A 24,757-nucleotide genomic window follows, 5' to 3' on the forward strand; every position below is an offset into this window, starting at 1 on the left:
ACCATACTAAACCTGGATCAAGGCACCAATGGCAGCATGGAACTTGTCTCTATTGTGGCTTTAGTGACCCTTTGCTGCTTCCAGGCAGTGTGGAGAAAGAAGCTGCCTTATTTGAGTGCACAGAAAACAAAAGTCAAGGAGGAAATGGAGAAAGTAGGTTGGGACAGGATCAGGTCATCTACCTCTCCAGAGTCTGGCACCTCTAGTGGCCAGACTGGTCTGTCCATGTTCCCCGACCTCCTACTATCTCTCACCTGCATGACTTGTTGCTAGATATATAAAAGGGCAGGTTGCCCGCAGAAAGCAGGGTGGCTTACTCCCTTTACCTTTCTCTCCTCACCCCACAGGTGTACACCTTTTTTAAGAAGGCCAGGGTCACCTTGGGGGCTAGAATCATGTCCTCCAGCTGCACCATACCCATACCTCACAGATGATTCTTAGTGGTCCCTTCATTGCAAACCTCTATGTGCAACTATACTGGGTCCCTCAGGCTCCCAGCTGCCTGGCTTCAGCCCTTTTTATCTGATTGAGACTCTTCAGCCCAGATCCACTGCCTCAGATCCTAGCTTCCTAGGTCTCAGCCCCAGTAGCTGAGAATGGCCCTCAAGCACTCTGCCTGTGGCCTCCTCCACCCTTGCAGCCAAAACCCAGTCCTCCAGTATTAAGCACTGTCAAAACATAAACACAAGCAAACCACTTTCCAAAAAAAGTCAACTTGTTTAACACATATCCTAAGCTCCCCTTGGCTTTCTCTTTCCACCCCAAAGGGACTGCTTAGGTATTAGCCAGTCCATCTCCCAAAGTTCTCTATTTCAGGAGATCTACCCCCTGCTGCATGTGCAGCCAGACTACCTGGCTAGTTCCCAGGACCTGGTTTTATGTGCCCTAGAGCTCCACCCCACCTTCCTGTCAGCTAGCTTTCCAGCCACACACAGGGCTGTTTGATTATCAGCCTATTCCTCCCTACCCTCCCTGTTCTGATCTGCTGCAGTTTAGCTCAGCAACCTCTATGGGCGCATGTGCCTCTTGCAGTATCTCAGACTCCTGTGAGATGCTGCAAGAGGCACATGTGGGAATGAGAAAATGTTCCCTGAGCTGCAAATTTGCAACATGAGGGCAAAATTAAACCCCTGGATATCCAGGGGTCAAAAAAACTCTCAGACAAAAAATGTGGGGCAGGACATGGTCCCAGATGGTGCTCTGAGGCAACAGGAGGCTGGGTCCTCCACAGAGACTCTCTGGCTGCCAGACACTCTGGTTGGCCCTCACCCGGGTGCTGAAGCATGCTGCCTGCCCATGCTTCAGTAGCAGGGAGCTGGACCAGGGACCAGTGCCAGTAAGTAAAGGGTCAGGGGGATTGAAGGGGGGGAGGGGAGCTATGGGGGGAACTCCCACCCATTCTCTCAGCCCCCTCCAATCCCTGCCCTGCCTTGCCCTAACCCCCGTCTGCCCCCTGAGCCCCCCCAATCCCTGCCCTGCCTGGCCCCATCCCCTGCCTGCCCCCTGAGGCGCCCCATCACTGCCCCACCCAGCCCCATCCTCCCCATCCCCCTGAGCCCCTGATTGCTGTCCCCCCACTGCAGCATCCCAGCAAGAAAAAAAACCTGCAGACAAAAAATGCGGCACCTACGGGCCATTGCAGCTGCTGTTGGGGGTCACTGGGGCCCTCTCTTGCACAGAGGGGCTGGGTGACAGCCCTAGTGGCCTCAGCCTGGGCCCTACTGCTCCCCTCTGCCCCATGCTGCACAGGGGGGGCTCTGCCAGGAGGACCCAGAGCCCCCCCAGCCCCTGCTCCTGGAGTGAGGAGACTAGCAGACTGACAGACCGATCCTGGGGCAGAAGTAGTAAGTTGAGGAGGAAAGGGGAGACTGGTATGACAAAGAGCCAGGGTCTGATGAGAGACTGGGACTTGAGCAAGGTGTTGGCAAGGAAGAAGGAGGCTGAAACTGTTTGAGGACCTGGATGAGGAAGAATTCTAAGGGAGGGAAACGGGGCCTGAAATCCAGTGGGACAAGGAATACCAACTGGGAGGCCAGAGTGGAAGAAAATGACAGATTGGATGAGGAGATGGGACAGGGGGATACGGCTGATCAAGAAGACTGGGACTAAGATGAGAAGCCTGTGGAGTAAAGACAAAGTATGTGAGAAAAATGGGCTTGGATTGAGAAGCCTGGGATTGGACTGGGACTGGGACAGGTTGAAGAGGAATAGAGCAGGAGGTATTACGCTTAGTGGTAATAAGCAGATGAGTATGTGCCCACTAAAGCACATTCCTTTCCAGATGCTGGAATGGAATTTAAGATCCCCAAGTCTTACGTTTCCTCTGTTGTCAGTAAATACTTGTGAAACCTACACAGATGGGCAAGTGACCCATTCCTTATTAGTGACAGTCCTCCTAAAAGGTAACTTTCTACTGCTATTGATCACTTTCCTACATCAAGTGACAGAGGCCTTATATGGTAGATCTGACTTTGATGATGGATCACACCCATATTAATGTGATACCACATGATGAAATTGCTGTTCTTCGACATTTTTTTACTCTCTAGGGTATTACTGCTACACACAAAATACATTAAAAGTACATTATTAAGGTTACAAAGTCAAGCATTCAGAAAGTGCAAAATGAAAATTAAGGTTGCCTGTGCAACCCCTGTAGCCACTGGAAGGAACATAGTGAATGGAAGCGGATTTCAGGAACAGAAAGGAGGGGCTCATGAGCAAAGAAAGGGAATGCTGCCCTAGAGAAATGGATTAAACACTGAGACAGAGTTCCTATGTTGTGTCAAGGAAAGCATGCCAACCAAACTTACGTTTGGTCAGTAATGCCTCGTTTCTTGGGTGCCTACCTCGATGATCTCCCAAGGTCCCTTCCAGCCCTAATGTCTATGTGCTATAATCTGATTTGTACTGAGAAAAATCCAATCCAAAACATTTTATATTAGTGGATACTTCTAAGGTCAAAGAATAGGGGGACCTCGGTTCCTTATCTATATAGTGGGAGTAATACCATCCTGCCATCTCACAGTGGTCTTATGAAAATTATTTTTTAAGCACTTAGATACTCTGGTGCTGATCACCATAGAAAAGGAAGAGGGAACTAATAATTGGGTCTTCAGGACATGTTTTGAATAATGTGCCATAAATAATGCATAGGGAAACTGCACAAGATTAAACAAAATACAGGCAGTCCTCACACTTATGGCGGGTTATGTTCCTGGAAAGGGCACTATAAGTAGAAATGATGTAAGTTGAATCTGATTTTCCCATAGAAACAATGTTATAATAGGGGATTCATTCTTGGCCAAGGGCCTGATGCCCAACTTTTTATAGAAATGACCATAAACACCATATTTAAATCAACTATTTAATAAACTATAAATGATATACACTGTACAATACAAAACTTTCTAAAATGCAATGCAGTAACTAATCACATAACATTTTATTTAATCAGCAGGCCATGGGCCGGACCCAATCGATTGATAGAACTGGAAGGGAGGCACTGGGGCAGCGTGGAACAGTTACGGAAGGCAAGCTCCTCAGTCCTCATCCGGGGCAGGCAGTGGCAAGGCGAGGCGAGGCAAGGGTAGGGCTGGAGGCTGGCATGGGCTCCGCTGGCTCCAGGAAACTGCTCCACTCCCCAGACCTGATGCCACATGCCTCCTCGCTCCCTGAGGTGATGGAGTTCCCTGGAACTGGCAGAGTTCATGCCAACCCCCAGAACCCCATCCCTGCCTTGCTATGCCTCTGGGAGCAGAGGCACGTGGCCTTGGGAGTTGGGAGTAGAGCAGTTCCCCGGCGCCGGCCTTAGCCCTTGTCCCCATTTTGCCTCCAGGAGAGCATGGCCTTAGGGAGGGGCTGCTGCCTGAGCTTACTTCCAGTAAGTGTCCCATGCCGGCCCTGGTGCCTCCACCATGGTCCGTGCCCAGTTCATTGCCTGCTGTAAGTGTGAGGATCTGGAGCCATAAGTAATGACAGGGGTGTAAATGGTGGAGTGCCGCAAGTGTGAATCACCGTAAAATGAAATGCCACAAGTTGAGGACTGCCTGTACTGAATAGCTGTTGATGACCGTATTTGCTTGTATGCCCTATATCTCCAAATAATATGTACTTTGTTTAGGGAGGACAGAATGAAAAAGTTTTTTTCAGTCATAGCTGAATTCTGGCCACAAGGCGCACAATTCACTCATCAGCCTTACTCACCTTCCCATTTCTGCTCAGCTAAAAGCTAGAGTTTAACTAAATTGGCAGCAGTTTTAAGCTGAGCCATTACATTTAGCAGCATCTGAGACAAGGGCTATGTACATGCATTTAAATAATGTAAGATAATTCTCCCTGGTTTGTTCTCTTGGTAAAAACACTTACCCACCACAGCACATACAGACATTCACCTTTCCATGAGAAACTCTCCTGGAAGTGATTTAACCCTGGTTTTTCCCAGGTTATTTTTCTCTTGAGTGGCCATTTTTACTCTGAGAGAAAAAATCTGAACATCCATATATTTAGGATTTCTCTTGGGAGAGCAGTAACTCTCTCAGGAAAAACTGAATATCTGTACAAAGCCAAAGGCAAATAGCTTGGCTAAGCTGCAGACTCTCCCTTTCTGCATGCGGCCCCCTCCTGGAAAATCTTCCAGTGCCCCATGCCTCTATTCCCGTATAACTACCAGCTTCTTCACTTCAAACAGGGGTATCAAACATATGGCTCATGGGCTGTGTCCAGCCTGCCTAGATACTTGTGGGCCATGGAAGTTCAAGGTAGGGCCTGCTGCAGAATTTGGGGCCCTAGTAGAAATAGCTATATGTAGCAGGGGACTGAGTGAAGCTTGCATTCCCCTACTATGGCAAGCTTCCACTTGGCCTGCTGCTTGGTACACTGCTGTGGCAGTTGCTGCTGCCATTGCTGTAGTAACTACAGTTGCTGCCCTGTGACCCAGAACAAATTCAGTTTACAAGAAGTGCCTGCAGTCCAGATCTGGCCCTGGACCCAAGGTAAAATTAATACCTTGCTTAAAACTGTCACATACTTATGCACAAAATTAAGGTGTATACATAGTGCATGTGAAGAGCATGCATTAATGCAGAGGTTGTCAACCAGGAGTACCCATACCCCTGGGGTACCCAAAACAGCCCTAGGGGATATATAGGGGCAGGCAGGGACAGAGTACTGCCATGCAGCATCCTGTGCTGCCGTTGCCAGCCCAGCTGGACATGGGGGAAGCTCGCATGGAGTAGCTGCTGCCACTCTGCATCTGGCCACTTGCCCCCTCCACCTCCTGCTTGGCATCCAGCTGCGTGCCACCACTCTTGCTCAGGGGCCAGGGGTATATTGCTCCACATCTGGCTGTTGGGGGGTGGGGCTATGATGCAAAAAGGCTGAAAACCCGTGTTAATGGATTGAAGCCAGCTTCCAGTCTGCTATGTCTGTTTGACTGAACCCAGTTTCTAAAATATGTAAAAACTTGTATCCCGAGGGCTTTGCCCAAGCACAAGAATCTGCTTAATTAGGTCCAACTGCAAGAGTAAAACTAAATTGCAAGCAGTCTGGGATATCAGCACTTGATACACTAAGTACTTAAACCAGAACAATTGTGGCATCAGACATATGGTACAACTCATGCAGCACTCTCTCGTTTGGCTTTAATGTCCAATTTGGAGCTGACTATTTCAGAGAGTCAATATATAGTTATATATTACTATGTATTAAGCACTATAAACTGTTAATTCATTCTTAAAACACATTAAACATTTTAGATAGTATAAACACATCTGCAGGAAAAAAAAAAAATCACGCAACACTGCCAAAAAACTAAGAGCCCCTTAATTAAAGCCCCTACTTTTCTGTAATTTACTATAAATTAAAGCAGCACCTTCTTTCCAGAAAGGACACATACACAACTCCTAAGGATTATCTATTTATTTATTTTAGTTCAGTTAAAACAAACATACAATGTTTCATTGAAACTGTGTAGCACTCTGCCAACAATTGTAGTTGCATTGTTGTTTTCTAACAATACAGTGGATATATACAATATATACAAACATGTACCATAGGATACCTGCATATGAAGTAGCTAATGCATTTGGGAAATTGTTTTATCTGAGAAGAATCGGAATTATGCATTTTTATGGACCAAAATGACTCCTGTGTTTATTGCAACATATACATTCATAATAAATAAAATCTTTGATACTAGCATACTCTTACACACCTTGTGTAATACAATTTTCCATTTTTAAAGCATGAATCTTCTGTAAAAAAAAAAAAACAACAACATACCCAAACAAAAAAAAACCAACCAACTTTCCTTTGACAGTTCTTACACAGATGTAAAATGGGAACAGTTCATTGAAGCAAATGTGATGATCAGTGATGACAGAGGAATATATACATAAACCCAAAGTCCCAAACCTATTATATACAGTATACTTACAGTATATACACACACACAATTTATTTACATAGACTATCATAAATATTGAAAAATAGGTTTAGCTTTAGCAGATTAATGCTCTATAAATAACATGTTACAGTTATGACTGAAATATCATGGAAGACAGCAATGAAAAATGAGGTGATGTAACAGTGGTTTAATACTGAAGCTGCTCATTTTAGGTTGTTTGCTGTTAACGAACCTTTAAGCAGACAGATTTACAAAACCAAAAAACAAACAAACAAACAAACAAAACAACCATATATCAGAGAAAAATCTAGCCAAGTGGTACTCAACTGTAATAGCTGGAGAACTATTTAGTCACTGAATAGGTTTCAGAGTGATGTATAATGTAAATGTCAGACACTTGCCGCATTAGGACTCAAAGTATTGATACAACATGATAAGATGCTATCATGAAAACATCTACATCTCGTCTCCCCTCTGGCTGCTATGGGGAACTGAGAGATCTTCCTCTTTTACCCTCTTGCTCTTTTATTGTTTCAGAGAAAGAAAAACTTCAATTTTTCACTCCCTTTGATGTTTGATATGTAATCTCTTCATTCCCTGCACCCTACAAGTTACATGGAGGGAGGGCATTTTAAACCTTCCTCCATATTTCCATGTTTATGGGGAGGAGGAGGAAGAAAAGCACTCTTAGCACCAAGACATTTGCTCAGCACTCCTGCACAGGCGTATCAGGCAGCATGGATAATTGATGAGAGTCTGATGTCCACTCTGACAGTAGGAGAAGCATTGATCAGGTCTGACATTGCAGGTTGAGAACCACTGGACTAATCATACAAGCAAGATAAGAGAAATGAAGCTTATTATACTTGTATGCTATGGATGTGGTCATTAGTTGTTGTAGTCATGTACAAGTATAAATAGACTACAACATCTGCAATTTTTCCATAAAAGGCTGGACAAAGATAAACATAATCTGTCAAACAGTGATTATTACCTGGAATTAATCCCAGTTAATTTTATGACAATAGATCTTCAGTGCTGCTAATTCAACTGATTATATGCCATTATTTGTTCCCTCTGTCAACTCTAAATGGAATTTCATTGATCATATTTTAAAAACATCATGCCAGATAAAAATAGCTAAACAGTCTCATGACTATTTCTTTAATAAGCTCTGTCTGGGTTTTCAAATCCATCATAGTGATGCTTGAAAACCTGTTGGTAAGTCAAACGTGCTTTAAATGCAAGTACCATTTCTCTTCAATCTGGGATAAGACAGAAAGCAAACATGCAAGAGAAACAAAACAGCTAATCACAACCATACAGCACCTATTTCCTTAGCTACCCGATTAGGTTCCAAAAATGTATCTATTTCTGAAGCAAAGTGTATGAGATGACGATCCAGTCCATGAGGAAATTTAATACTACTGGACAGCATGTTGCATGAAATATCCCAGTGGCCTATGTGAAGAGAATTTGTACTGAGCACCGAGTACTGGTGCAGTTTGCAGATTAGACTTTTACTATGGACAAAAACAGGAACAAAAATTATCAAGTAATTAAAAATCCAATACTGGATGAATAATTTGAGAAATACTGTACAGTTTGTAAATACTGTACAATTAGTAAACTATAGCAGGACCTCTTTATAATAGTGTACATTTGGTGGTCGAAGGTTGACCAAAAACAAAAACACCCCAAAAAACCCAAAGCACAGCCATAATTGACAATACCATTATTAAGCAGTACTCCCCATTAAACTCAATGAAGAGTTCTGTCTATCAATTACATGATATGACCCAGTATGATTTAGTAAACAGCTATAGCTGAAAAGAAAAACAAACAAAAAAAACCCTGTTTTACCCAATTGCACTATTGAGTACCTCAAGAAGGGAAATATCAAGATCTTTACCAAGAAAAGATTTCTCTATATTAATTTTAGAAAAAAAAAAAAGTTTCTAACGCCATTCATTTCCAAAAGCCTAATTTAAAAAAAAATAAGAGCCTGAAAATTTGAGATATATTACCATTTTTGAAAATATAAATAGTATATTTAAATTTGGTATGCTGACTTAGGACATCAAGAATGACTTGTTTAATTAACTGTTTTAATAACTGAATTTCACTGACAAATCTGTTTCTAGTCAATGATAGTGGACTGACAAAAAAGGTGGGACACTGATTAATTTAACAAGTTATTTCTAATGGCCAAAATAAGCAAAAAACCCAAATCAAAACAAAATAAAAACTAAATTATGCCCCTACAGAAAGGCAAGTTGTATTAAATTTAGAATGCAGATTAAATAGCTTTATATGGTTTTGTAAATTTTTGGGATAAAGTTTTATTTTTTTAAAAAAATGTTTTCTTAAAGTCAAAATAGTGCTTTGAGGTCCATAAGAATTTTTGGTACAAAAAAATAATAGTGTTTTCTCTCTCTCTCTCATTGGTTATTTAAAACACTTTGCTGTAAATTAAGAGTTATTTCTCACATCAAATAGTTCCATTAGGCACATTCAAGTAAAATAAAATATCCAAGTAACAATGACAAAAGCCAAACATGGCTTGATAAAAGTCTACAGAGAGTTCTGTCCATTCTCTGGAATGGAATAATATTGTCACTTCCCTCAGCCAGAGACTCATGCGGTTTGGTGTTAAATTTTCCATCATGCAGAATAGTTTCTTTAAAAGAGTTCACTTATTCTACAGTCAGAAGAACCAGCATCGAAGAATCTGCATTTTAAAGGAAGCAAACTTGCAAACATAGGTGATTTTCATTCTCAGATATTTGAGTGAACACTGGCATCTGAAGTGGAGTATCTGATATTAAATCAAGCCAGTTAATGTCCATCAGATCCAAAATTGTGGGTCCAATCTAGAATAATCAGGGTCATACATCCAGTCATCACAAGTATGCCAGCAAGCAGGAAGAGTATAGCCTGTAAAGAGACGATACAAAAAATGTATTTCAGATTTTTCTCATTAATTTCCAAGGAGCATTAGTTATATGTTATAAACTGGTAAATAAATACTTGCCCCAAGGAACTTAAGATTTAAAATATTTAAGGAATGTTACACCATGTAGTCAGATAAACTAATTATTTTCATATGATTTGGTCCCATTTTAAAGCCAATCATACTCTCAGTTGATATCTAGTACTAATATGAATGGAACTGAGCAAACCAGCCTGATTCTTGGCCAGAACATCTAAGATCACAGGCAACAAGAATCAAGTGTAGAAGCCCAAATTATCAAGTAGAGGTCAGCTCATGCTTCACTCAATTTTTGTACCAGTTTTGAAGAAGCATTTGAGGGTAGACATTGAGGCTATAGTTTAAACACTGAACAGATGTTCTCTGGTGAACACAGACTAAATACTGTTTGCAATGAGATGTTTGTGTATTTATGTTGTTCCTGCCAAGATAGATAAAATGTGCTCCATTGCTACTAATGGGTGCTGACGGACATGAAAAAACAAACAAACAACTAACTACCAGAAAAGGCAGAGCATTATTTTTACTCAGTTCCACAGCACCTGTATAGATCGGGTGGCTTCAGCAGGGCTTTTTGATGCTTCTAACTAAATCTGCTTCAAATCAGCTATTTAGCTGAAGCACCCAATCTATAGATGTTGGGCAAGCTGGGTCCAATTAACACAATGTCTCTTTTGGGCATGTGTTGTGCTCAGTGTGGTGGCACACCAAGTTTAAAGCAAAGCACCTTTTTTTTTTTTTTAAACTTCTGTAAGCAGCCAGTGTGGCTGGTCAGTAATGGTGCAACTAAAATAGCTTAAATTTGGTATAGCTCTTGTTCCAAGTTAGTGGATATATTACCTAAACTGCAATATCTATACAATATGATAGGTAATATGTTATACTAATATACAACAGATAGATAGGTAACATACTAGATAGAGGCAAAATACATGGCATTAACTGCCTCTCAGCCACTCAGTAGCAGGGGAAGTGAGAAGCACAGCAAAAAGCAAGACTAAAAGGAGCCACTGTGCCATGAACTTCTGCTAAGATTTACATAGGTCTCCAACACTTCGTTCTCATCAGCACGGTGACCAAAAATGGAGCATGATCACTCTAAGCAAAAGTGAAAAAAAAAAAAGTGGAGAGAGTCACCAGGATGCTCTCCACAGACTTCCATGGTGGTTCTCTTTTCAATTACAACTGCCTATGAGCCTACAGTTTGTTAATAAAAAAAAATTGTGGAAACAGCTCTTGACTGCCAATTAAAAACAAAAAATTACCAAAATTCTGAAATCTTTAGACTATATAGAAACAAACTAAAACCCTTGCTCTTAGAGAATGACTAAACTTTAGCATGTATGTACTTTTTGATACATACCCCAATCTTCTGGACTGATTTCATTGGTTCTTTCTTGACAAGTTTAATATAGAATGCAGAAGGAAGTATAAAGATCAGCATGGCAGCAGCTGAGGCACCTGTAGTTTAAAATATTCAAAGTTCACAGAAATAAGTGAATCTTGTTTCCTTAATTCATTTAAATAATTTTTCCCATTATTTTGAAGGGGGGAGGGAGAAACTCTGAAGCAATATAAGTATTCTTACCAATGAATCCAAATATATCTCGAATTGTTGGGACAAAGATGACAAGGACATTGGTAAACACCAAAAGAGATACAGTAATCAAACAGTGGCGCACCCAACTGAACTCTTTGCTGGCACATAGCAACTGGGTGATTGAACTGCGGATCTATAATAATAAAAGTTTAAAAAATTGTCACAAAAAAAGTCCTTAAAATGAAGCTTTCAGCTTAATTGCTTGACAATGTTATCAGTTGTTGCCCAACCACCTATTACTAGAACTAAAAGATATTAAGAGAATAATACTGTTTTCCCCACTTTTCTTTATCCACTTGATAGATCTTTATGCATATTTAATTTAAGATTTGTATATTGCTTATTTAGGTTTTAATGCAGCAGCACATGAAAAAAAAATACTATATGAACAAACAAAATATAATGAGGGGGACTATGAGCAGATAAAGTACCCACTTCTTATATAACTTTTGAAGTCAATGGTGTAAATTCTGAACAAAATAGTTCATGTATACCAACCAATAAAAAAGAAAATAAAAAAATCGTAAACACTTTCAAATGGGTAGTTCTCCCAATTACTCAGACTATGTAACACTGAAAAATTATATGGGAAAAGAGGGATTTACTGTAACTGATGCCTACTATTCATGAGTCTTATTGTTTTTCAGTTAAATGTATACAAAATTATAAATATAAAAACTTGTTACATAGAATAGAATAAGTCACTTTTACAAGTTAAAGAAAACAAAAACAAGTGAGAAAAAAAATGGCAGTTGCTTTTCTTTTTAAAACAATTATTATGTACCTGTAGCAGAAGGAGAGGGAAAGGATAGCCAATTAGTAACTTAAATGAAAGTACAAAATGCATTCTTATTGTAGTAAAAAAAATTACTTACTGGGAAGATAACTACAGGTACAGTGAGAGTCACAGCTAAAAGCACAGCTAGACGCACAATAAGAAGAACAACATCTGTACCTAGGACTTCAGAGTAAGTATGAAGCAATTCTGGTTCCACATTTCCTGTCGAGAAAAAAAAAAAAAGCATTTTAAATAAACTGTAATGAATACACTCCAGGAAAAAAAAACCAAACAACTCACTGCATGCAACAGGGATAGAATTCCTTAGAAATGAAGCAAAACAATTCCCTTCCCTCATCAATCTAAACTGAATTCAAGCTTCAAATGGTGTTGCATCAGCTTATTTCTGTGTGGGGTTGTGAAGTAAGAAGCAACGGAAGAACAAGACCTTCCTTCCCCCACTATTTTACTCACAGGAGTACTCTCCAGTTAGGCCAAATGGTGTTTTGTTACCTCCTGACCTTCATTAAATTTGCATAGTTTAAAACAAATTAAGTCCCCAGTTATCAGAATCAGGCAATGTTAAGAAAACTCTTAAAGCCACATTTTGTTTTTATTTATTAATTTCTGGGAGTCTACACTGATATGGTGACATATGTAAATAAGGGCTGAATTAAGGATTAAAAAAAGAGTACAGAGAAATTAGTAGAAAAAAGGGAAAATAGTGAGAGAGATAAGGAAGATTTGTGAACAAAATTAGTGGCTAGCGAGACATCAGAAAGCTCATTCTCTTACTGAGACCATATTTCTGCTTGGAATCATAAGTTCCTTTTTATAAAATGCATCTTTTATATAAAACTCAAATCCTTTTACATACACATATGAATAATCAACAGGTCTCAGCCACCAGAAGTTTTTCTGCATTTTTTTTTTATGTGGATAAACTTAAGCACAAAAAAGTAAAGGATTTGTCCAAGATAAAGCATGTGTTGAGCAGAATTAAATTCTTGAATTCCAGGCTTGTGCTTTAGCCAAAATCTACGAGTTTATTTTTATTATGCACATACACATAACATGTTCAGTAAATAACAAATTTGCTTAATTAAAAAAAATTAAAAAAAACCCACATTTGTTTCTTGAGACACGTTTCATTTAAAAATAAAATAGAGGAGATAAATGCTCACCATAAAATGTCAGGTATCCAAAAAGAGCAGCCAAGAAATACATGAGAAACATGGCAAAAAAGGAAACATTGGATACTTTCATCATCCTTCTTCGGCTTCGGCTAGTAAAAACAACAAAATCAAATATTAATACCAGTGAAAACAGTTAAAAAAAAAAAAGTTACATACAGTAAATTTCTTCAACCATATGCAACATTTACCCTTTCAGCTCTTCATAAATAGGAAGAATGGCAGGATGGCAGACAAACGAAAATGTCAAGATTGGTATAGCATAGACAGTCTGAAAAACAAATATACTTCATGAACATCTTGGTAGAGATGACAAATTTATCTTCACAATATTTATTGGTAAGTTCCTACTTTGTATGTTTGCTCTGTTTATCACAAACTTTGTTTCAACTCTATGAACTGATTAAAACCCCAATATATTTTAAGACTCTCTTTCATTAACATTATTAAAACCAAATCTCAGTTTTCACTTTGTTCTTTAAGACTCCAATTCTGAGAGGTCTGGACCATCCTCAAATCCCACTGAAATAGGCACTGTATTCTTCAACTGTCAAGAAGTGCTAAACGCCATTTAGGATTAAACATTCAGTGTGTGATCTTGAATACTTTTATTTACAAGAGAATTCTCTCAAATGGATAGTTCTACGAATTTTCCCACAACTTCACTACTACAGTAAAAGCTTTGTTATCTGGCACCCATGGGGAATGGAGGGATGCTGGGTAACAAAATACGTCTGTTAATTGAGAGGCCTGAACAGGCATCTTTGCCTGTTCGGGCTGCCGCTTCTCCTGCCATGTCCAGGGTGTCACTGCCCCTCCTGCAGGTGCAGAGGGACAGGGAGGCAGGCCCCATGCAGGCTGCTTTGGCCCGGACCGTGGGGGCTCGGCAAAACCAGAAATGCTATGGTGAGCACTTCTGGTTTCAATTTACCTTACAAGCTGGCATGCCAGTTAATAGAACGTGCCAGCTTGTAAGGTGCTGGTTAAACGGAGCTTTTACTGTATTACAGATTTTGAAGTCAGGGGGAGATTTCCATCAGCAGAGTTCTGTAAGCCTCCCTAGCAAGTGGTATAAGACCAACTTGCTGGGGAGGTTCACAAAAAAACTGCAACTTAATCTTTTAAATTTAATCTATAAATGCTTTCCTGAACAGAGATAGGATTGCTTATAGGCCTAATCATGTTGAGTGCTTTCCTAATTTGGGGCTTTAACCATGAGTGTTACTACTCTCTCTCAAGAAAAGCTGGACCCCTCCAGCTCTCTTTGAACTCAACAGGAAATTTGGAAGTTCAGTACCCTGCAGAACAGGGCATATTGTCCCCTCAGAACTGGGGGTGGAGGGAGAAATTACCCCATCTCTATTTAAACGTATATGCCTTTAAGAAGAGTGAAATTAATTTGTAGTTACCTGTGAGTTGAGGATGAAATATTTTGGTGTACATATGTCATCACTAGTGAAGTTTTGAACAACTGCAGTTGCAACAGTTGTAGCAATTGCTGAATGTGTCAGTGTGCCATTCAGTGTTGTGTTTACCACGTCGTGGTCCATAGGACAAGGGATCTGAAACTTTTTCCAAATTACCTAAAAGGAAGACCATATTACATTGTGTTACATTAATTGATACAATACAATAAAGCTTTCCAGACACCATATGTAATCCTGTTTGGAAGTACAGTATTATAAGTGTTGCACAACTATAGAGAAATTATACTTACAACAATAAGAAAGAAGACCATACACAGTAAGGAAAAGCCACTTGTATATCCTAAATATCCTGTATTCAAGAAAAAGAAAACAACATCTTAACTTTGGTATAAGTATGCATGTTTTTGCAAATGCAATGCATTTCAACCCTTGGCCTGCAGACCCATGTAATCTGGCCTATGGGTCTCCCCATGCATTGGGAAATTCAATGGTGGGGGAGTGGTAGTGGCAATTAACACTACCAATGCTCCCCTGCTGCCAAATTTGCAAGGCCCATTGCTTGGATGGGCCCCATTTCCCTGTGGCTTGATTAAGTTGGGGCCCAATGCAATCACATGAAAAAACAGCCAGGTAGGGCCTGATGTAGCTATATTGGGTCCATGCATCGGATCTGGCCCACAGACCAGATCAGGCCTGTAGATGAACCTGGCACTCCTTATCTTGTTCTCAGGCTGAAAAAGGCCACGCACCACTGGTCTAAGAACATTATTAAAACAAAGTTCTCACAAGCTTGTTTTTAAACAGAGAAAAAAATGGCAGTCTAAAACATTTAGATGTAGTAGGGAATAATTCATATTCTCCATTTTCACAATTCACCTACCAAAATTTTACATTCAAAACAGTGGTCTCTTTCCACTGTTTAAAGACTTTATAATCAAATGCCATGAGGGCTCACAATTTTTATAAAAGCAGAAACTTAGCTAACATATTAGAAATAATTATGGGACTGTACTTAAGGAAATAAAGTGCAATGTGTGAAGCTTTAGCCTTTCTTTCTTAATATTTGGTTCATGTGCTTACCAACACACAAAGCTGTGTAGTTTACTGTGAGTGAACATCTCAGGCATAAGCAAAGTTCTGATTTATTTTTATTCATCCAAATATCATGAAAGTCAAACCAACCCACAACCTGCCCTTTACTGAACCGTGCACACTCACATACTCATCACTGAAATGCAGGCACTTGTGAAAGGCTGTAGATAGATAGCAATACTGTTTAAGACATAGAGACCATTTCCAATTTAAAATGCTGGCAGAATTTAGCTAACTAAGTAGAATTTGCCCACACCACTAGGGCTCCCATCCACATCTTGCTGGAGTGCCATGTGATTACTGATGGTAACAGAAGAAAACAGAATTCTGCCCCATGTGCCCAAACGGTAGTTACTCAGCTGTGTAATGGACAATTTTTGCAGCATAGCAGTTTGTGATCCTACTCCATATACTGTGAAAATGCAAGCATCCACATGGCCATGTAGGCATGTGGCTCTGCATGGAAAACAATTAGGTGAACAAACTGTGACCCACCTGGGTTTTCCCTTGCTTAGCAAGGCCTCTCTACCCACCACGCTGTTCAGTCAAAACACGAAAAGAAGGAACTGCCTCCTTCAGCATCTAACACCTGCTAGTCATGGGTTTTTTTGCTAGGTGGAATTTCATGACTTCCGCTTGTCCAGGGCATGTGCAGATAGAACTAGATACCTGTCCAGTCAGAGTACAGCCTACAGCCGCAGGCATCCACACTGCATGTGGAGTAGGACTGCCAACTATGCATGTGCCATAAATGGCAGTTATGTGGCTGGGTAACTGACATTCAGGCATGTAAAGTGAAATAGGACTCTGTCCAAGGAGTTTAATTTATTGCACATTATCCTGTTTCCATTGAAGTAAATGAGAATTTTCCTACTGACTTCAGCTGGAACAAGACTAAGTTTTATAATGTATCTGAAAGATGAGGACTCCAGTTAGCTGCAGTTCCCCATTCCACTGCAATGGAATACTGAGTCAGTACAGGTTCAACAACATGACACCAGCTATTTATTCAGTACTGATTAATAGGAAGCGTGCCACCAACCTAATCATGAGCAGTACTACATTCACATTTTCCTCCGTTGCCCTAACAAGTACAATGAGTAGGCCACCTCATGTAAAACTGAGAGACCTGACAAGATCACAGTTAAAGGTGGCAGAACTGAAAATCCTGCCTCAAATCCCCATTCACTGTATTTTTATATTCCACATGCACTTAATTCTGTAGCCTGAAACTACTTCCTAGTTATTGCTCTTAAGGACTACTCTTCTTAAGAGCAATAAGAAGTGTTCATAGCCCTTAAGGACTATGAACATTAAATTGCATACTTTTCTAAACTTCCATGAGTTGAGGAATCAGGACTATGGACTATCATAGCAATACCCTGGACTCTCACATGTAAGGTCTAAATAGCCAACCAACCATACTTTTCCAAATGTTAACTAGGTGAATTGTTCTAAAAGTGAATTATTCTCTTACCTAGATTTTTTAGCAGCGACAAAGGAAGAATGAGCAGTAAAGACACCAGTATAACCAAATAGTCACCATTTAGGTACCATTCACTGTAAGAGAAAATAAAATTACATTTATTAAACATTATGTGTTATAGTGATGACATGTAAGGGATAGTCCTCATTTATCTTCCTAACATGCTGTTCTATATAAATCAAAAGCACCAACGTAAATACCCTGCAATGCTACCAAATACAAAGACTGCTTTGTGCTAAAATTTCATACATTAGTGCAAACTGAAGATATTGCCTTCAAGATATTTGAGAATGTTTTAGCTAGTTACAGAAAAACTAGCATTTAAAACCACCTTTAGGAAAAAAGGTAGTTCTAGCATATACTTTGATTGAATTTCACTCATTTCAGTTGAATACTATCTGAGTCAGGTAGAAGCAATATTCTACTTGCTACTACCAGGCTTCCCTGTTCTGTAACAGGAAGATCCTCTGCTCTTTTCAGGGAAGAAAAGAAAAAACCAACCACACAAAAACCCAAACCCTTTATGTTGCCTCATTGCTCTCCAACCATACATACAGAGAGAGCTGATACAGCCTCTGGGGTATCTACTGCCACACTGAGATAGCTTTGCAAGGTCAGGGAGACCATTTGGTAATTTGGCTCCACTGAGAGTTGCTAGCAGGTTGGGGAAAAGCTGCTGAGGGCCATATCTGAAGTTGAAACCCAAGACCTCTACCTAGTTTACTTCTTCCACTTTGTTCTGTAATCTTTTACGTTCTATGAATGCTGGAAATAGTACCATTAGATTCATAGAAGGACACACTATTATTACTATTTAGATAAAAACAACTACAACAAAAGATATATTGTTGACTTTGGCTGGACGTTTAAACACCAAAAGCCGTATCTGACTTTCTTGTAAAATGGGGTAAATAAGGAATCATTTGAAGTCACCTAAGATAACTGAATTTAACTGACGCGATGGGGCCAACTTCTCTCACTTCTTACACTTAAAAACATGCGTAAGAAATTCTCAAATTAGTGCAATTCAGATGTGTGTAAGATAAAGCTGAAGTACTTTTTTTTCCCAAAAAAAATAACAAAACAAGAAGACAACGTTCTGATGGGTAACTTAAAATAAATGAATTGGTATTTTTTAAAACGGCCACATATTTTCTCCTGCAGTGCTGGCATATAAGGAAATCTAATAAAAGAATTGATGGAGTGCAACCCAGAACTCTTGTGTTCAGAATAGTTTATGGCTGTGCAGGTAGAAATGCTTTCGTAAGAGGTGAGAAACAGGGATTTGCAGCCCTTCAGGTGAGGAGGAAGTTGCCCAAGTAGCAGAAGACCCAAGGTTAAATTCTAATCACTAAATTATGAAGACTCCCTTTCACTTTCTGTAGCATTTTTTGGACTTGCACATTCTGCCCAAGTTGGCACCAACATTTTTTTTTAATCTAACCCTAAAGTATTAGAATCTCTAGAAATTCATTTATCCCTCGGGTAATAAATATTTTCCATTATGTTAATGTTTGAAAATCATCTCATCAGTTCATACTTCCTGAAATACATTAGGAAATAACAACTGTGACCAAATTTACTTTTCAGGATTAAATAATATATTGGTTGGCATGTCTGGTAACACTTACCAGATATTCTTATGTAACTTCTTCCATAATATGATGCAAGATACATATATAAATTTTTAAAACCTCTCTCCTAGTAGAGGCTGGATCCAGGGCAAGCGAACCACTCGGGATAGGACAATATCAAGTAAACAAGAAAATCCTCACTGAAGCTCAGCAATGAGCTCTGTATCTGATTCAGAAGCTATACTAAGGTGTTCCAGAGGAGGTTTTTGTATAAAATGTATGCAGCATCCATTTTTGTTTCTACTAATAGTTTGTCTGATGTGGGGTTCTAACACCTACCCTGTGCTTTCTTCGATGTTCATAAATGCCTTGATGACCAATGGTAACTCGTATTTCACTATGAAGAGGTAGCTTGACATAGCTGTAGGTGAAAAACATTACGGATCATTACAAATACAGAATATGATACACGATGCAAGAGAGCCACAAAACATGTTTCTTAGCTTTACTTGAACACAAGTAGTTAAAGAAAACATGTTATGTGAGACAAATGGTCTCTGAGAATAAAAAAGGAACATTTATCACTGAAATAACAGGTGTTTTTAAAAAGCCCTCACCTCCAATGTTCTGCATTGTAATTGATCCAGAAGCTGCAAGTTTTCCAGCTAAACCAAATGCCTTCAGTCCTAATTGTTCATATAATAAAGACCCTACAAAAGACAGTCAATTAGAAATGCTTTGTTACTAAGAAAAAAAAAAAAAGGTCAGGAATATCTAGCTGTAAAAATATTAAGAATGTACTATACCTCCTTCATTAGCCGTCTTCAAGAGGAGGTGAACTGAATACAAAGAAAACATTGACACAAATATCAAGAGAATCCTGGGGAAAGAGAGGGAGAAGAAACAAATCCCAGTAAGTTTTAGACAGACAGACAGACAGTCTCAATTCATTTAATGTAGCCCTACTTAATTAAGGATATTATTCAAACGAAGGGAAATTGAGCTAGAACAACCCTTCACCCCTGCAATGATATCAAATACCATGCAATCCAATCCAGACAACAAATTTAAACAAAAATAAGTGCAAGTTCTTATGCTAGCTAAATGTTTTGAGGAGGGTGCAATCAACTATTGTCTGATCTAGAAATATCATACTAAAAATCCATATCTGAATAACTAAAATAGTATAATCCCATGTTTAGACCTGGTTTAAGGAATAAATGGCATCAGTACAAGCATCCCTTTTTACTGCAAGTAATGTGTATAGTAGTAGTTTAAACTTAAAATGTGAACCAATTCCATTGTATTGTGATTGATCCAAGACATTAAATGCATTTAAAAAATCCCTCTGTGTATTGTTTGGAGTTGCTCTAAGCAGCTGTTTTACTATTCTCTTATAGATTACCGTGTTCAGCCCCACAGAAAATTATGAAATGAAGCAGTATAGCTGACCAGGTACTTAGGTACACAGAAAGGCCACTTGGAATGGTGATGAGGTAGTTCAGGCTGAATGCCCACTTGGTTTCTGGCTTATATGCTGAAATTGCCAGCAAATATTCCAATGCTTACATGAATACCAATATACTAAGAACTCTACTGAGACTACATCTTGCACAATCTGTTTAATAGCTATCATATATTAAGAAGCTACAAATCGGTATTATAACCAGGGCCAGATTTTAACAACTTTGCTATTAAAAGCTATTTGTAGCGTTATTAATCTTCTGAGCTGTGAACTCTCATTATTAGCTTAGCGATTACAAATCTTCTGGTACCACAACTCCTAATTGTATTGTATTTTGTAATAGTATGTGAATTAGCTTAGACTTCTCTCAGCAGTAATCCAAACCTGCTTCAAATAAATAAATTTTGAGGGGAAAAAGTAATTACTTTAAAAAGCTAAATATCAGGATTTTGTGCTGAATTATTCAAATAACTGACTTACAACTTGCTTCTATCCACCCTTTCTTTACCAACTCCTACAAGATATCCTAGCATGCATTTTTCTGGTGACCTCATAACTACTGCAGAACCTCTCCAGAGCATGAAATTGGCATATAAAGGGGTCAGATGGATATCTGTTTACTATCTTACTGAATGGCATATTTTTGCCAATTTAATTCCTGGAGTTTTATGAAATAATTAAAGTTCTCAGCAAAACAATAAGTTTATCATGCCATATGTTAACAACCCCCCTTAAGCCAGCTTCACACACCACTGGGTTTCTGTGGTAATTGTAATATTAGCAGCTAGTGCATGCTGGGACATCTTCTAATGGAAATCAGTGATCTATAACCTTGAGGAATCTGAGAAGACAAAAAAAGATAAGCTTGAAGTCAGCTAGGTGATGAATATAGCTGACCCCCTTGTTTTTTTAGGGCTTTCAGTGTGACACTATATTTAGGGTAACTACTTCTCTTAACAGAGACCTACAACTATTTTTAAGACTACTGTTCAATCACTTGATGACACACTGTATTAGACCATACCAAAGCCAATATTAAAAAAAAAAATCTTCTTTAAAGTTCTCTAACTCATTTCACCATACCGTATGCAATTATGTTACTGTACAAAGGCTATGTCTACTTTTGGTATAGATATAAAAAAATTGCGAGAGGTACCCTGCCAACACCCTCTAGTGGAGAGACCAGCAATAGGCTCCTTTGCTACTATCACTTAAACCAGTTTCCAAACTGAGGAAGTGAAAAATTACACTTTTGCTGATGCAGTTGTGTCCATGCTAGTACTGGCACAACTATGTTAGCTCAGGGAGGAAGGATCACATACTGACTGGCTTAACTATATTAGCAAAACTTTTCTGAGTATAGACCAGGATTAATGTGCAAGAAACCCCCCTCAAAACTATTCTTAGCTATCCTGCTCTATTAGCTGAACTAAATTTTGAGACTATAAACTTGAACTCTCACTGAAGGTACCAGGAGAAACCCTGGCCCAGTATTAAATTGACAGCAAAAGTCATATGAATTTCCAGGATTCTTTCTAATAATCTTGAAATGAAAAAGAATGTGGAATTGGGTCCTTAAAGTGCATCTCCTTCCATTATATAATAGAGTTTAAAATCACTGCAATGATTTTAATACCAGGCCATAGCTTATCAAATAAAAAGGAAATCAACTTTACCAATAGAGCAATACAACTCACTTTTATAGATCTGTTAAAAGCTTAAGTATTTGCAAGTTTCAGAATAGGCCAAAACTGCTAGCATGCTAATTGCTAAAGCAGCCAGTAAGTCCCCAAATGAATCCTTACATTACTGAATTCAGTGGCAGTTTTGCAGTCTACCTGCATGAGGTAAGGATTTCAGCACTACTGCTTGTCTAATAATAATTACTGGGCAAATTAACACTTTTGATTTATCAAATATACTTACACAAAAAGAGCAATTCCAGTGTTAGCCATGGCATAAGAAAGTGCAAGAATGCCACTACCCACAATTGCATTGCTCAGATTAAATACTGACATTCCAAAGGAAGTAGTACCCGGATGCTGTGGAAGAAGAGGAGGCAACTATTAACAGAGAACCAGTTATTTTCCTTTTAAGTGAAAATTACTCTCTGTCCACCAAATTCTTAGTGTGCTAACTACAAAAACACCATTAACACATACTTACATATTCCGTTTCATATTTCTTCTTTCCAAGATTGGATTCAAGTAAAAAATTTTGATTTTCTGGATCCATATCTACATAATGGCTGTAAAAACCAAACAACAAAAATCCATCTTTAATCATCATCATCACTAATGTCTTTTATTTTCACTGCTTTTAGAATTTATCAGTGCTTTTTATTCCTTCTCATGGGAAATCCAATCAATCAAAATTATCTATTAAATAAATATATACCACTGTATATTCAAATTTTTGTATTTGTAAGATATATGTAAACATTCAGTCTTAAGGTCTAATGGACATTTTATGGTGCTGTACAAAACGTTACGTGTGGAAACAAAAAACAGATGCAAACAAACAAACAAAAAAACTGCAAACCCTCTGACCTCTTCATAGCAGTTGGTTTGGTTGGGTATGAATAGCTGAAGTCATTGCTATTGGAGCTATAGCTGCTGCTGTCCTCATCTGGAGAGATGTTAAACTTGCCCATTTCTGCTTTGGTCATGGCAGAGATATTCAATATGCTTTCCTCAGTTATCAAATGAAATAAGGAGTCTTGAGGCCGATGCCCCTTCCGCGGTGGCAGCCGAGGCTCCGCTCCCTCTTTTGTCCTTGGCTGCTGGACTTGCCTTGTCTGTGAAGGTAAAAAGGAAACGTCAATACTGCAGTGGTCTCTCGAGCTAGGTCACGTGAAGAGCTTCTGCTGCTGCTTGTCGGGGCTGATTCATCCCCAGCCAGGCGAGTGGAAAAGTACTAGCCGAGAAGGGAGGGGAGGGGAAAGGGGGGGGGGGAAGAGAAGAGGGGGACGAGAAGGAAAAGTACAAGACACTGGCTCAGGCGTAGAACAAAGATAATCTCCAACTACAACACACAAGCACACGCCAGGAGATGTGATCTGAATAAGCAAGGCTCTGCCTTTGTGTGCTCGTATGTGGGGTTATCCCAGATGTGCTCTCTGGCTCACACAACAGCCCATTTAAAAAAAAAAAAAAAGAAAAAAGAAAAAAATCAAACAGAAATCCAATGCACTGGGGCTGTTTGGAAGGCATTTGCCTCCAAAAGCAAATCCATCTTTGTGCGAAGCCAGTGAGGCTGCAGGGCAAAAACTGCAATATTGATTTTATAACAAAAATAAAGGTACCCAGGTAACATGCTTTTTATTTTTGCTACAGTATTAAGCCAGTGATCGAGAGAGAGAGCGCCAGGAGAGAGAGAGAGCGCCTAGAAGGGCAGCACCTCCACCCGGGGCCCCTCCTATACATACCAGGAATGAAAAACTGATGCAACACTGATGTGCGATTATCACACCGCCGGGTCCCTATTAACCTTCCCTGCAAACATTTTCGTGCTGCTCACTCCTCTGTTTACCTCCCACTCCTCCCTCCCCCCTCGACACGGGATCCCCGCATTTTAAATGGGAGAAAAATGCAGATCAGTCACAAGACTGCACCAGCAGAGTCCGGCCCCGCATTTTCCCTCTCCCTTCGCATGGAAACGAACAGCAGCGGGACCCGACACCCACCTTTCCCACGTAGCGGCGGCTCCCTAACAGAAGCAGGGCACGGCCAGTGGCGTCGCCCAGCCCAGCCCAGCCCAACCCAACCCAAACCGGCGCTCCTGCGCCTCACCTCACCTCGGCCGGCGATGCCGCCCCGCGCAGGGCTTCCCTGGTCGCTGCGGCGCGGGGGCACGAGTTCACGATGAGCTTTTCAAGGGCAGGGAAAACAAAATCCTTGAATGGCTTTTTTTTTGTTGTTGTTGAAAAAAAAGGGAGCAGGGACGGGCGCGCTGCAGGAGGGGCGAGACGGGGCGAGGCGGGCGGGAGCTGTGGCTAGCCACGGTGCGCACTGTCGAAGACGCCGCTCGAGCTGTGACTACGGCGGCAGCCGCCAGTACTTTTCAGACTGGAATGTGGAGACGTCACCGGGAGGGGTGGGGCCAGGCAATGTGCTGCTGCCTCGCCTTTGTGTACTAACACGGCGCAGCGCCCCTCCCCCGGCCGCGCGCGCGCCGCACAAAGGGAGAAGCGGGCGAAGTGCTTCGTGTCCGCGCTGCCCGCGGCAGCAACAATAACAACGACAGCTGTAACACCGCTGCAGGGATCCCAAACGGCCAGCCCAGTTGATGCTGGTGGTGGGGAAGCGCTTCCTCCCGCCGGTTCCCCGAAGCCGGGCGCTCGCGTTCCGCTCAGGGGCCTCTCTGCGTTCAATGAGCGCCCGCTCCCCCCCGGCCACGCGCGCACGGCGGGAGGCCAGGCCCGCGCTGCCCTACGTCACGTTTCATACGAACGGACAAGGAGAGCCTACAGGCCGCAGGGGTGGTGGACCCGTGAGGCAGCTCGCGGTCCCCGGGGCATATTGCGGGAAGGGCCGTCACTGTGGGGGCGATTCCGGACTAGCCGCGGGGATTCCCGCCCCCCCCTCCCGGGAGAGCGGGGCGCTTCAGCTCCTCCTGCGCCGGCGCAGAAGGTTCTAGAGCGGCGTTGCGCGCGGGGGGGGGGGGGGGCGACTGCGCGCGCACAGCGCCCGGCTCTGAAAATTTTCCACAGCTGCAGCTGCTGCACGAGCCCCGCCCGTGGCCC

The 24,757-nt window shown here is 40.7% G+C and overlaps 1 protein-coding gene across 1 annotated transcript; it reads right to left on the minus strand.

The window, feature by feature from the left end:
- Positions 1 to 5,904: 5,904 nt before the first annotated feature.
- On the minus strand, positions 5,905 to 24,079 carry SLC38A2 (solute carrier family 38 member 2). The gene is made up of 16 exons (XM_090042399.1): positions 23,810 to 24,079; positions 22,563 to 22,810; positions 22,180 to 22,261; positions 21,940 to 22,055; positions 19,355 to 19,428; positions 19,166 to 19,258; positions 18,888 to 18,969; positions 16,966 to 17,048; positions 14,687 to 14,745; positions 14,379 to 14,552; positions 13,161 to 13,240; positions 12,961 to 13,061; positions 11,874 to 11,998; positions 10,987 to 11,131; positions 10,762 to 10,859; positions 5,905 to 9,343 (listed from the first exon to the last, which is right to left on the minus strand). Exons 2-16 carry the CDS (start codon positions 22,679 to 22,681, stop codon positions 9,245 to 9,247), a joined length of 1,530 nt encoding a protein of 509 aa, XP_089898525.1. The 5' UTR covers positions 22,682 to 22,810; positions 23,810 to 24,079; the 3' UTR covers positions 5,905 to 9,244.
- Between the last annotated feature and the right edge of the window lie 678 nt (positions 24,080 to 24,757).

This window comes from Crocodylus siamensis, chromosome 4 (genome assembly GCF_052110815.1).
Source record: "Crocodylus siamensis isolate JL-2025a chromosome 4, ASM5211081v1, whole genome shotgun sequence".
In the NCBI taxonomy this organism is placed as follows: Eukaryota; Metazoa; Chordata; order Crocodylia; family Crocodylidae; genus Crocodylus; species Crocodylus siamensis.